At 46.6% G+C, this 14,287-nt stretch overlaps 1 protein-coding gene across 2 annotated transcripts in view; it reads right to left on the bottom strand.

Moving 5' to 3' along the window:
- Positions 1-13,408, bottom strand: part of LOC144116335 (parafibromin-like) — a 198,262-nt gene extending 184,854 nt beyond the window's left edge. Inside the window, exons 1-4 of one of the 2 annotated variants that reach the window (XM_077651082.1) lie at positions 12,785-13,408; positions 12,266-12,371; positions 8,977-9,015; positions 8,184-8,265 (exon numbers count right to left, since the gene is read on the bottom strand). In XM_077651082.1, the coding sequence (XP_077507208.1) occupies positions 8,184-8,265; positions 8,977-9,015; positions 12,266-12,371; positions 12,785-12,915 (358 nt within the window). In that variant the 5' untranslated portion in view covers positions 12,916-13,408. The remainder of the gene's footprint in view (positions 1-8,183; positions 8,266-8,976; positions 9,016-12,265; positions 12,372-12,784) is intronic. The other variant, XM_077651081.1, reaches the window with a different exon arrangement.
- Between the last annotated feature and the right edge of the window lie 879 nt (positions 13,409-14,287).

The following is a 14,287-nucleotide window of genomic DNA, read 5'->3' as shown; positions in this document are numbered from 1 at the left end:
TTTGCTTCCAACATTCAGGCTGTCTTTTGTCTGCCTTCCTTGTGTGATAAAAGTGCACTATCGGTTTTAAAACAAAACTTACTTCAATATTGAACCACGCAACCTTCCTTTATCAGCCTCAGAGATTCGCGAAACCAAGTAGGATGGAAAATTCCTCCAAGGTGGCGTCTCTTGTCCCGACTTCATCACGCTTGTACTTGCGAGATCGGCCTGTGGCGGCGATACCTGTATTTTGGTTCTTGCTATTTTCTACCTTACAAGAGCTTTGTTTCCAGTAAGAGCGGCGTTTTTGTGATTAGGAGCTGGTATTCTATCGATACAAGCCAACTTCAATTTCTCCTCATTGTCCCTTTAACTGCAACAAAAATGATGTTTATAATTAACACCGTTACAAAGATACAGCCAAAGTTGTAACACCTCCGTAACTCGCGAAACCGAAACTAAATGCTCGAATATAAACCTTATTTCTACATTATTACCCGATTTCTCTTGTTCATTTTTCAGTGTAGACTTCTAATAACTGTTCGTTAGAATCTATGCCTATTTTTGTTTGCATTTAGTCACTAAAATGCTCAGAAAAGCAATGCAAGTTGTTTGGAACACAATGGATGGTTATGTGAGGATACCAAAACTGAAATTTGGCTTGTATGGTGGCATGTCATTTGTACAAGGATAACAGAGGTACGCCAGATGTTTTGAAGCCCATTAGGGTCAAACATGTTGCGCTCACACAGAAAGCTTGTTCGGTACGTAACCAACAGCGTATCTGGAAATCTTTTTTGGTCTACTGATGCCGCAAAAAACAAGAATAAAGTGAGCTGCCACATGAGCAAAATCAAGGAAAAGGAAGACTAAGGCGGAGCTGAGCTACAAATATGATGGATTTTAAGCCTCCGGGACATTCCCTTATGGCATTTGCAGTTATTCTGGATCTTCTTTTTCGGAACAATTTTTTGCCATTCCTTCTTACACGAGAAATTCTAGCTTATCCCTGTAGAAGATTTTTTACTGAAGCTTTGTACACTTATTTCTTATACATCTAGCTAAGCAATGAACCATATTAGGTCATAATCATCATCCTCATAGGAATGACTACACCCACTACAGGGCAAAGGCTTCTCCCATGTCTCCCGAATTAACCCTGTCCTTTGCCAACTGTGGCCACTGTATCCCCGTAAACTTCTTAATCTCATCCCCCCACCTAACCTTCTGCGACCCCCTGCTAGGCTTGCCTTCTCTTGGAATCCACTCCGTTACCCTTAAGGACCAGCGGTTATCCTGCCTTCGCATTGCATGCCCTGCCCAAGCCCGTTTCTTCTTGATTTCAACTAGGATGTCATTTTGCACGCGTTTGTTCCCTCACCCACTCTGCCCACTTCCGGTCTCTTAACGTTACACCTACCATTTTCCTTTCCATGGTTCCCTGCGTTGTCCTTAACTTAAGCTGAACCCTTTTTGTTAGCCTCCACGTTTCTGCCCCGTAGATGAGTGCCGGTAAGATACAGCTGTTGTACACTTTCCTCTTGAGGGAAATTGGTAAACTGGCATTCATTATCTGAGAGAACCTGTCATATGCGCTCCACCCCATTCTTATTCTTCGAGTTATTTCCCTCTCATGATCCAGATCAGCTGTCACTACCTGCCCTATTCCTTTACCACTTCCAGCCCCTCGCTGCCAACTGTGAACAGCTGTTCCCTTGCTAGACTGTTGAACATTACTTTGGTTTTCTGCATGTTAATTTTTAGTCCCACCGTACTGCTCTGCCTGCCTAACTCATTGATCATGATTTGCAGTTCATCTCCTGAGTGACTCAGCAAGGCAATGTCATCAGCTAATCGCAAATTACTTAGGTGTCCTCCATTCACTCTTATCCCCAACTGTTCCCAATTCAGGCTTCTGAATACCTCCTGTAAACAGGCGGTGAATAGCATTGGCGAGATCGTGTCTCCCTGCCCGATGCCCTGCCTCATTGGAATTTTGTAGCTGACTTTATGGAGAACTATGGTAGCTGTGCAGTTGTTATAGACATCTTCCAGTATTTTCACATAAGACACTTCTACACCCTGATTACGCAATGCCTGTCTGACTGCAGAGGTTTCCACTGAGTCAAATTCTTTCTCATAATCAGTGAAAACTATATATAGGGGTTGGTTATATTCTGCGCTTTTCTCTATCAACTGACTGATCTGTGTGAAAATGGTCTCTTTTCAAGTATCCTTTACGAAAGCTTGCCTGATCATTTGGTTGATTGAAGTCTAAGGTTGTCCAGATTCTATTAGCAATTACTTTAGTAAATATCTTGTTGGCAATGGACAATAAGCAGATTGGTCGGTAATTTTTGAAGTCCTTGACGTCTCCTTTGTTATGAATTCAGATTGTTTGTGTTCTTCCAAGCTTCTGATACGGTCGAGGTCATAAAGCATTGCGTATAAAGGGCGGCTAGGTTTTCTAAAGAAAATCATGCAATTTGTTTTCTTACTGCTGCATTTTTCCTCAAAAGATGCCTATACAAAAGTGTTTGTTTCTGGTAATTCAACTGTTACACAATGACAGTTGATGGTATCACAGTTATTGTGGTACATTGCAGAGCTAGTGTCTTAATGTGTGTAACAGCAAAAGCAATTTTAATTCCAAAGAACTAAATTAAAGGTAGGACTGCTGGCGTTAGATGTACATTTAGTACATTTTTTTAAAATAAAAATAATTTTTCATTTAACATTCTGATTAACGTAAAACAGTGTCCTTCTTAAGACGAACGACTAATTTTCTATATTTGTGTGCTATTCAAATTTTTTTCAAAGAAAGGTGGCCTTATACCTTAAGATGTGTGCTTTAATAAAAAATTCGCACAAAAGGCACACTATGCTATCTATTGTGGCTTTTGTGCTTTGCTCAGTTTGTTCAGGCAGTGCGGCACAGTGACATATTAAAGAAAAAAACACCCAGCTTCACCTGCACATTCCCTATTCCAAGCTGCACGCTTTAATTAGAACAGTGCAAAAAACATTTACTGTTACCTTTGAACAGAAAATGTTCTTTTTGATAAAGCACAAAGTGACTCTTCATGCAGGCAAGTTCGAGCCGCACAGCCGCGGCCATAATACTCGGGAGCACAACCTACAGAGCATAGCATAACCAACAGCCAAACCTTGCGAAAATCAGGAGATGCTTAATACCTGGCGCGCTCGCACATAAGCCCAAGAAACCTTCATATTTCCTTTGAGGAAAGTTCAAACATAAAGTGTCCTCCACATTATTTTTGCTGCACCTGTACAGAAAAACCTTGTTAAAGCACACCCCAATAGTGTCCAAGATTTTGGTTAGTTGTAAGAAGCCTGTTGCACACCTGCAACACTATCACAACAAACTTTTATCATAACCACAGGAGAGTCTGTTATAACCAGGGTGACTTTCAAGCTGCACATAGCTGCATATTTCCTTGTTTATTCAGACTTAACACCTCTAAAAGAAGGTAGATGTATGACAATTAGGTTCTGACATATTTCAGCATCCACTTGCAGGGTGATCTAAGCCAAGCCAGGGACTGAAAATTAACATGCAGAATTGGGGGAGGGGAAGCGACCAGTGCCTGGAGCTGACCTATTTGCGCCCTATTTGCAGGGCCACAGGCAGTGTCAGCCTATCTGCGGGTAGTAGCAGGCCCCTTGTGGGCATAATTCTGTACTTAGCATTACTAATTTAGCAGCTCTGCAGGTGAGGCAAACATTGCAGGATCGAATCCTCGCCGCAGCAGCCGCATTTTATGGGTCACGCTCCGGGAGCGCGTGCACGCTTCGGGCCACTGCACAGAGTTCCTCTGACCCTAGCGATGAAATCGGTTCCGCCACCGATATTTCTAACTGCATGTCGTACTTGTCTATGTGACGCACGAACACTAGCAGCAGTCTTCCTGAAAGATTGACAGGTGGCCCCAGCAAAAGCTTAAACAGTTCGAGTGTGCACAGCACCCAAATCCAAAACTACAACCACAGCAACCACAGGACCACTGGTGGCGAAAGGCAGTTTGGTTAGTTCACTTTGCCGCTCACTGGCTTATTCAGTCGCGATGTCAGAATATGCGTGTGTTGGAAGGTGCACTGTTTTATAGTGCCCATGTAATTACAACATTACATTAGTGTATGGGCCACTCCCCCACAGTTGAGAGCCAGTAATTTAGAAAAACATACTCCAAAGAGCAACTGCGTTTCACACGTGTAGATTCTCTTCCACAGCACGCTCCCAGATGACAACTGCTTGCAGCTATCATTATCACCACCTTCCAGGTGAGCCATTTAGCGCAGAATTCAGACTCCTGTATTCAAGGTGGATGGCAACGCGCAACCATGAAGCGACACCGACAGGAGGCTGAGAAGAGCATTACTTCAGCTCATCTGCTCTTTTAATTTTGAATTCATCACGTAGTCTTAAAATTTTGATTTACAGGAATTTTGAATCCAACGGATGGAAGATAACTTCATTAATGACAGTGATGAAGAGCCAAGCACGAGCAGTGGCGACAGCAATAGCGATGGAGGGTTTTTAAAGCTAGCTATAACTAGACGGCAGATAGAGTGTAAGACAGTATGGTACAATAAAGTAGTTTCCTTGGCATAGTTGGGGATTTGAACTAAAAAATATTAATTTTTTTTAAGGGCTGCAGCTTGCCAAAATTGCGAAAGTGCAGCTCTTAGTCAAGTGTGCATGGTATCCGTTGAAACCAGATCTGCTGTAACAAGATTATACTGTATGCCTTCATGAGGGCTGTGTGCAGATTTGAACCTTGCTAATGAGCAGCACTTGCAAACAGGTGGTTCGTTTGTCATTTCCCCATATTTACCAGTGGAAGAGGCATTAGAAGGCAAAAATGCAAACCATGTTAAGGCCCAGCTAAGAAATTCTGCACGAATATTTTCAAGTGTACAGATAGCAATCTTCACATTTATTCTGTATTGATGACTGTACAGTGAAAGCTCGTTAATTCACAACTCGTTAATTCGAAATTTTGGATAATTCGAAGTAGTCATCGTGGTCCAGTCCGCAGTGCATAGAAGTCTATGCGCGTAACAGCTCATTAATTCACTCAAAAATTGGTGCCGCCACCCATAATTCGAACTGCGCGCCGCCAAGCGCCGCTGTTGAAAACCATCGTTGGAAGCTTTCACGGCAGAACGATAGATGGCACAACCATCGGGGCGCCGCTCAGGTGCTGGAACAAGTACTAACCAGTCTTTCCTGCCGCGACTGCTTCGAGGAACGACGTTTTAGTGTTTTAGCCCTCGTTTTGCACGCCGCTTGCTGTGAGCTTGTGTCCGCGAGATGTGTTCGCGTGGGAAATACTGCGCCAAGACGGTGAAGGAGAAAGTGGCGATTTTACGCGAGGTGGAGGAACGGAAGGCCAACAAAGTGGAAATCGTGAAAAAGCACGGGATTCCACCAAGCACGTTGTCGACCTACGTCCGAAATAGGAAGGTCATCGAGGATGCCTACGAAGCCGAAGATTTCGCCAGCAACAGAAAAAGGCTCCGATAAGCCAAGTATCCGGAAATTGAGACCGCTGTGATCACGTGGGTGAAGGAAATGAGAAGCGCAGACATTCCACTGAGCGGCCCAATTATCATGGCGAAGGCGGCCGATTTCGCCCTGCACATGAATGTGGAAGATTTTGTCGCCTCCGAAGGAGGTTTCACCGCTTTCGAGACAGACAAACTTGTCTTCCGGGTGTTGTCCGGAGAAGCCAAAGAAGTGGACGCAGAAACTTGTGCCACGTAGCGAAGCGGTGCTCTGCAGCAGTACTTAGAAAGCTACTCAGCACAAGATATATTCAATGCTGATGAGACGGCTTTGTTTTATAAGCTCCAGCCCGACAGAACAGTAACATTTAAAGGGGACAGCTGCGCTGGCGGCAAGCGAAGCAAAGAGCGGATTACTGTTCTGGTCGCCGCTAATATGACCGGGACGGAGAAGGTCCCTCTTTTTGTTGTCGGAAAGGCACAGAAGCCTCGGTGTTTCAAGAACATTAGGACACTGCCGACAGATTATGCCGCCAACAGCAAGGCGTGGATGACGGGCGAATTGTTTAAAAAATGGCTCCTGAAATTCGATCGGAGGATGGAGCTAGGGAAGCGTCAAGTTCTCCTCATTGTGGATAACTACTCGGCACACAAAGTCGACGCCGAGCTGAAAGCCACAAGGCTAGTATTTTTGCCCGCCAACACGACTGTGGCCTTGCAGCCAATGGATCACGGGGTGATCAGAAACATTAAATGTTTCTATAGGCGCCACATGATCGAGCGCAAGATTTTGTGCACTGGAAACCAGAAGACCAGCACCATCACATTGCACACAGCAATGCACATGTTGGTGCGTGCACGGGAGTAGGTCACGCCGTCCACAATTGCAAACTGCTTCCACCACTGTGGCTTTGCTGCCGGAAGTATGGAAGAAAGTGGCGACGATGGGAGTCCAGAGCCTCTGCCTGCGGCTGTGCGTGCTGTGCTGCAGGACGTTAGTTTTGATGATTACGTTGAAGTAGACAGCGATGCAGCAGTGTGCGTTGCCCGAAGTGATGAGGACATTGTCGCTGAAATTGTTGGGGAGCAATCTGTCCCAGAAGAGGCAGAAGACGAGGACGACGACGAGGAGCAAGAGACCGTGCGTCCGTCCGCGGCAGAAGTTATGGGAGCGCTGAATGTCGCGCGCCTTTTCTTCAGCTTTGAAGAGGGGGAAGAAGACTCCCTGCGTCGCATTCGCGCGCTAGAAGACCGAGTGACTACGGTAGCCCTCAGAGAGAAGAAGCAGAAGATGATAACAGATTTTTTGCTAAATAAATGTTTTTCGTGCCCTCCGGGCATCAAACGCGTCCATTTTTGCTCACTTTCATTAGTTCGAATTTTGGTTAATTCGAACTGGCCTGGCGGCCCCGTGGAATTCGAATTAACGAGCTTTTACTGTATATCTGGCACACACCCGTGACAAAGCTGTGAAAATACGACCTGGACACAGCATTACAACTTCAGCTGTTTCAACATTTGAAACATCCAGCAGAGCTGTTTATGTACACTGAGCAAGCGCTGCTTATCCGAAAAACATTTGGTATGCGCACAGGCACTGCAGACCAGTGAAAACAGATAGAGATAAGGGCTGACACAGCTGCAAGAGCCAAGACAGATCAATTTTCTTCTTGAAAATGTCAGCACAGCCAGCGATTATTGGCTGCCCGGGCCAGGAACTAGATGGCACTACATCTACAACATGGTCAAGAGAAAATGGTGTTTAAGTAGCACAAATTAGACTGTCCTCAATCTTGTTACCCTCTGGGAACCCACAACGGCTTTCAAAATGTGCCGAGGCACCCCCTTCGTGTCCTAGCCTCCATCCCTTCCTGCCCAACATTGAGACATGAAAAATGTACGGCCTCTCAAAAAATACACAGATTCAATTAACAGTGACTGAGTGTTCAGTGAAACAGCCTGTACTAGGCAACTACAATATGATCAGCACCATAATCAAGTGAGCAGAGGATCTCGGAGCTTGCAGAGCCCAATAAGCACTTCAAGGAGACCAAGGGATGTGCAGACCACGTTGAGAACGCCTGCTGTAGGTGGCCCACAACTACATTTAAATCTCATTACAGTGAAATGGCTTACAAAGAAATAATGGATACAACCAGAGAATCAAAATTTCCCTTGAAAGTCCCCATAGAAACCATGTATTTAAAATTTCGTTTTAAGGCAAAAACTGCGCCGATCAACGAATGTAATGAAAACTTTTCATTCCAAAACGAAAACTAACCGGTCGCTTTGCACACAACACATTGATTTGATAAGCTGCCCCGTGCTTTCCGGACCTCCGATCTGTTGCACTAGAATATACCAACCGAAACCATTTCAGGGTCCCTTTAACAGCACGAAGTTACAGAAGGAGCCCAAGGCCACCTTTCCTAGTTGTACTGCACTTGAACTCGGAGGTGAAGCGACCCGAAATACTAACTGCGCCAGACGCCATCAAGTGCAAGGTTTGTGGTTTTAGGATGTCAGGTGTGGCTAGTACACTCCACGAGTTCAAGTGCCAGCTCATTCTACTCTGCACCCATACACTGCAAGGCTGGAATGAAAGGCAGAGGTCAGTTTGGCTGCATCTCTCATCCAGCCCTTGCAGTGCGACCAGTTCCCTCATGACCCACCCTGTGTGGGGATCTCGATGGGGGCACTTTTGTCTATGTTGGCTGAGGTGGCTGTCTCCCCATTCAGGTAGGCCAGGATGTCCTGCATGCACATGCAGAGAATACAGTTGGGACATCAGCAGCACTAGCACAAAAACCAACCATCTCGGTCGCCTTCAAGCGCCTAATAGGAGATGACCGAGCACAGGTGGAATGGCCCTTGGAACTCGCCACATTAGAAAATGATTTGTACCGTTCCAAGTAAGCACACAAAGCATGAAAGCAGTGAACACAGGTAGCAGGTCAAAACAACAAGGCAGTAGGCACATCTCAATAGACTGCAACTGCAAACCACTTCCGAGCCTGCCCGCTTATGTAACTATTTTACACCACTGACTCTAATTCAGAGGCACAAGGAAAGAGTTTATCCTCATAATTACAACCATCTTAGCAAAGCAAGCACACTGCTACACCAGCAAAGCATGAAAAAAATCCCCACAAGCCACGCAACTTAGTTAACTGAACACACGAAACAGAGCTTGCAGTCCTTTTACCATACACAGCAATCAAAAGCAACCATGAAAGTTTTATGCATGACACCTCTGCAAGGTGAATTCATGCACATGACTTCCTTATCAAACCAATGCACATGACAACAGCAAGCATCCTTGTTGAGCCCCTTTCAAATTTAGTTTCCTTTACAAAATAGCAATTTTAAGCTGCTCCTCATTCTGGGGAACAGGGGAAGGAAGGCTGAATGAATGATTGTTTCAATCACTGCACTCAAAACTGCTCCACAGTGACAGGGGCTCACCTTTCTGTCAGGACGCCTGACAACGGGGATGTTTTCAGCCTGAAAAAAGAAAATAAAAGAAGAGGACGCAACGCATTACAGCTAAAACATTTGTTGGGATCGAAATGCACAGGGCCCGCCAAAACTACCCAGGCCGCAGGGCCTGTGCCTCAGTATCCTGGCACTTCTCCTACCCACTAGAGAGGGTTTGGGGGTGTGTCGTAAACACCCCACTTCATGACTCAGAAGCAGAACCTGCGTCCTGGGAGCTTTCGACACACCCTGTACCTGGTTGCAACCCCCATTCAAAAGGAGGAAGCAGTGCGATGAAACACGGACACACGAGCGCTGACTCAACTCACAAGTTGAGAGTCAGCGCTCGTGTGTGTGTCGTTTCTTCGTGTGTCTGTTTCATTGCACTGCTTCCCCCTTTTAATGCATTACTAACTAGCCCGGAACCTTGCTCTTCTGCAACCCCCAAAATTGAACCACCTCGATCTGAGAAGCACACAAGGCTGGTACCACAAGGCTGTCAAAAACAAAAAGATGCAGCAATTACAGGTGTCAGGATTTAATAAGGCTCCGCAAAAATAAAGCTTCCATAATGACGGTTTCCTCACCTCACAGTTGACGTGCGAAGTCAGAATTTTTTGTCCGCACCATCATAGTTCACGGGTGCGCAAATTTGACATTTACTGGCATTTAAAATGCCTTGCAGACCACTCTCCCACCAATAGCAATGACTGCAAACGTCATCCACTGCGTTGGGCACACAAGACCAAGAAAACTGCTCTCTGAAAACTATGCCTCGGGCTTTATCATGGTGTGCGTGACATCACGTGCAAAACATAAGCAGAAGCCAAACACATTGCTCAATAAAGCAACACTTATGGGTAGAGGCTGCAACAGAGGGACCAAGTTTGCCTGGACTGACACTACCAAAGCTACTCAATCACAAAGGTGGTGCGGTTGGATTATAGCCGCACCAAATGAGTAACAGAAGCTAAGTTTCAAACATTTCCAAAGTTATAACATCTAATCAGTGCATAAGTATATATCACCAGAGAATTTCCACTATTAGTTCTTGCCCCAAAATGTTGCAAATTCACCTCTTCAGGGCTTCCAAAACAGTTTGTGTCAACCTATTACTGCATATTTCCTTCACACACAAATAAAAGGTCACCAGTAAAGCATAATACAATGGGCAGTATGTTTCCATGTTCTCATTATGAGGCCGCAGCTCATGGAAGTGCACTGCAGGTAATGTTAAAACTTTCTATTACTGCACGGGCACCACGCATTTCACCACTACAATTCACATCCTGCATTTTGACCAAGCTCAATCTCGTTGAACAATAATCGAAGGCTGCCAATTTCTTCAGTCCACTTTAGGCGTCACTACAGACTTTGCATGATTTATACCCTTTCTATTCATGGCAATGCAGCAACCTTTGCCTTTGCCTTTTTTGTGCTCGGCAATCTTTTCGACCCCAATACACACATTAAATGACACGGATGATGTACTTCACTCATACAAGCTGCACGCCCTTTGCCTTATGCCACAAGACCCAAACGCTGCAGTGTTTTGATGCCGCATTCTGACCATGGTGGCTTCCCACATCGAAGGTCCAGCAAACAGGTTTGGTTTGGTTTATGGGGGTTTAACGTCCCAAGGCGACTCAGCCTATGAGGGACGCCGTAGGGAAGGGCTCCGGAAATTTCGATCATCTGGGGGTTCTTCAACGTGCACTGACATCGTACAGTACACGGGCCTCTAGAATTTTGCCTCCATCTTTCGAAATTCGGCCGCCGCGGCCGGGATCGAACCCGCGTCTTTCGGGCCGGCAGCCGAGCGCCATAACCACTCAGCCACCGCGGCGGCGGTCCAGCAAACAGGTGCAAACGGCCTACGACAAACGCTACTAAGAACACTTCATTTCAGCAGCATCTCTGCTACAAGAACAGTGAGATCTCTATGCGCTCGGGAAATCTTTTAACCGCACGAGTGCACTGGCTCACTACTCGCATTCAGAAAACCATCTCAGGCTGTGCAGACACAGGTAAACATCGCACTCTGAATGAAGCGAAGTTTGCCCGTTCATATAATTTATAAGTGGTTTTTGGGGAAAGGAAATGGCACAGTATGTGTCCCATATATGGGCGGACGCCTGAACCGCGCCATAAGGGAAGGGATAAAGGAGGGAGTGAACGAAGAAAGGAAGGAAGAGGTGCCGTAGTGGAGGCATCCCTAAGCGGCCCCGTGTTGCCAATCATCCCGGCTACAGCCTATATTACAGCATCTAGATTTTGGCGACGCGCGTTTTTAAGCACGCAAGACACATCACTTTTAACATCGGCGGATTATGAGCACCTTAAATATTATTGGAACCGGAAAATTTGTTGCTCTCGGCAGCTTGAAGTATCACTGACGAGGCTGCGCTGCCGCATCCCCCCTCTAAATTTTTATTTACACAAGTCAGGTTTGGCGCTCTCTCCCCTTTGTGCATTTTGCCGTGAGCCTGAATCTATAGAACATTTTTGGCTGTATTGTCGCCGATTCAACTCTCTTAGAAAAAGGTTGCTGGAGGAGCCCTTGCAGCATCGTGGCCCGAGTTTGAGCAGCCCGCTCTTGCTATCATTTGGCGCCACCACATTTGGGTTCAGCCACAGATCTGTTTGTACCGCTGTTCTAAATTTCCTGATAGAATCTCACCGACTGCCTTGCTAAGTGTTCCAAACTTTTTTATCACTTATTACATTTCGACTTAATCATTATTATTTAATCCCTCTCTTTATTATTATTATTCTTATAATCTTGAAATCAAAACTCTCATCCCTTTTCTGTTCATGAGGAACAATTCACCGGTGTTGCGCTCCCACGTGCTTTTCCTTTTTATTACCTGCGTTCAGGTGAACAGCCACCCGATTCTTGGCCGATCCTCCAGTGTGGGTATGTGCCATTTTTTGATAGGCTGATAACAACAACAACATCCGGAATAATTTCGACAACCTGGGGATCTTTAACGTGCACTGACATCGCACAGCACACGGGCGCCTTAGCGTTTTGCCTCCATAAAAACGCAGCCGCAGCGGTCGGGTTCGAACCCGGGAACTCCGGATCAGTAGTCGAGCGACCTAACCACTGAGCCACCGCGGCGGGTAACCGTTCAAAACAAGTCCGCTGTAGGCTGCTAAGCACTTGGGGATCACCGCTCAGACACACAGGCAGATCACTCTGTAAAACATGCGCGTTCAAAGAAACCGCGGTCAAGACAGGGAGGCCGATGTCATGCGCAAAAAAAGCACTCACTGCGGCCTGCCGCACGTACACCGGGTGGGACAGGTGCACGTTTTTGAGAAGAAACAGCAAGCATTGAAGCGTGTAGTACTCCCGCGGGGTGCCATCCTTTCCGGACCTGGAGACGAAGACGAAATAGGAGACGCACATCTGAGACGGTGGCTTGAGATCGCTACAAATGCATCGCGGCTATGGACAATATGCAGCCCATTTCGACCGGGACATCAGGCCGAAAGCCCAGTCTGCGTCAATACGCGGACCACGTAGTACAGAACGTACTATGCAGCGCCTGCGGGATGGATCGTCGTTTGCAGGCTGCGGTGCAATCCAGACACTGCTGCCCTCGTTTAGCACCGATAAAGATCAAGCCCGCCTCCGATCCCCATCGGCACTTAATACGCGGCTGGTTAATAACGTAAACACTTTTTAACTTTTCGTCGCAGCAGAAGCACACCGCTTAAGCCTAGGGGAAAAAAAACAACGCGCAACCGCGTCTACAAAAAGATCAAATCCGCTCAGAGCGGCACTCACCCCCAAACGAGGTAGTTTGTCTTCACAGTCTTCGGCCAGGAGTACTCATCGAAGATTATTTGCGAGTTTTTCTCAGTGATATCCTTTTTGTTGACATTGAACTGCCGCAGCAGGCTCAACGGGTCGGCCATGATTGCAAAAGACGCATGCGCTCAACCGCGCAGCACACCCTCACTACCCTCACCTCTTTCACTCGGAGGAGGGAGCATGGAAGAGGGAGTATATTGGAGGGAGGAAGCACCTACAAGGTAGAAGCTCTTGCATGTGTGGATGAATGTTAAAAACGTCTCCTCTGAAACAGAATGGTGGCAGATTTCACTATGCAAAAAAAAAAAAAATGAGGAAAGAGAATAGCGCAGTAATTGTCTACATCTCGGTGGACACCCGAACCACGCCGTAAGGGAAGTGGTAAAGGAGGGAGTGAAAGAAGAAAGAGGTGGGGATCTTCAACGTGCACTGATATCGCACAGCAACCGCGGCGAAATGGAGGCGAAACGAAAGGGCACCCGTGTGCTGTGCGAAAAGATAGGCTAACAACAACAACAATATCGCACAGCACACGGGTGCCCTTTCGTTTCGCCTCCATTGAAACGCGGCCGGGCTCGAGCCCGGGGACACCGGCTTAGTGGGCGAGCGCCCGAAGCGCGTAAACCCTGCGCGGCTCAGTCTTCTTTTTTGTTTGTGTGGTTCAACCGCGTAGGGCTAAACGGAGGAACCTGATCCTCATGTCACGTGGTTTTTAATGACGTCATTTTAAAATGGCGTTTATCTCGGTACTTTTCTGGGTACTTTTTGTCGCAAAATTAGGTAAAAATGGCGCTGAAAACTTTTGAAACGTCCCTAGCCACAGTTCCTAGGTCGCTGGCGTCTCCATGGTTGCCACGGTGACCATCGCTGCCATCGCCACGGTGGTTTGTTTACATGGTTGTTTAGCGCGCGGTGCACTGACGTGTGAAAGAAGTGGTGTCGTCAAAGGCATGGAAGGTTAGCGTAAGGGCGAGTGATATTGACCGCGCTAAAGTCCGGACTTGTGCCCTAGTGCTGTCTTTATTATGTAAGCTTGCAGTGCGACCGGTTCCAGCTAGTGGTATGATATGGGAAGCTCGTAAAGACTACATTTTGCAAGGCGGTGCCTGCATTGAATGAGTGTGTCGAGAATTATGGTTTCCTTGTGTTCCGCGTAACTGATTCTGACCTGTACGTACTGATACGGCAACCTCGCATGCATAATGTCATCTCTATGCCCTGTGCGATGTCTGTATTCTGTCATCCCATTTGTCAGTTGTGGTATTTACCATGTTCCTATAGTCCTGCATATGTGCCCACCGGCGGCAAGCTATGCGCAAAAAAGGCACTTGTGTACCGAAGGAAGGCGGACAAGAAGTACTGCACTAGCCTGTGAAAGGACATATCTTCCGTCTTACATGTTTGATATGCCTGCAAAGTCTAACCACCAACTAGCCAAGCTGTAATGGATTACTTCGCATTGACGCCCATGTTGCG

This window comes from Amblyomma americanum, chromosome 1 (genome assembly GCF_052857255.1).
Source record: "Amblyomma americanum isolate KBUSLIRL-KWMA chromosome 1, ASM5285725v1, whole genome shotgun sequence".
NCBI lineage: Eukaryota > Metazoa > Arthropoda > Arachnida > Ixodida > Ixodidae > Amblyomma > Amblyomma americanum.
The sequence above is the reverse complement of the archived record's forward strand: the minus strand, read 5'-3'. Positions and strand labels throughout refer to the sequence as shown.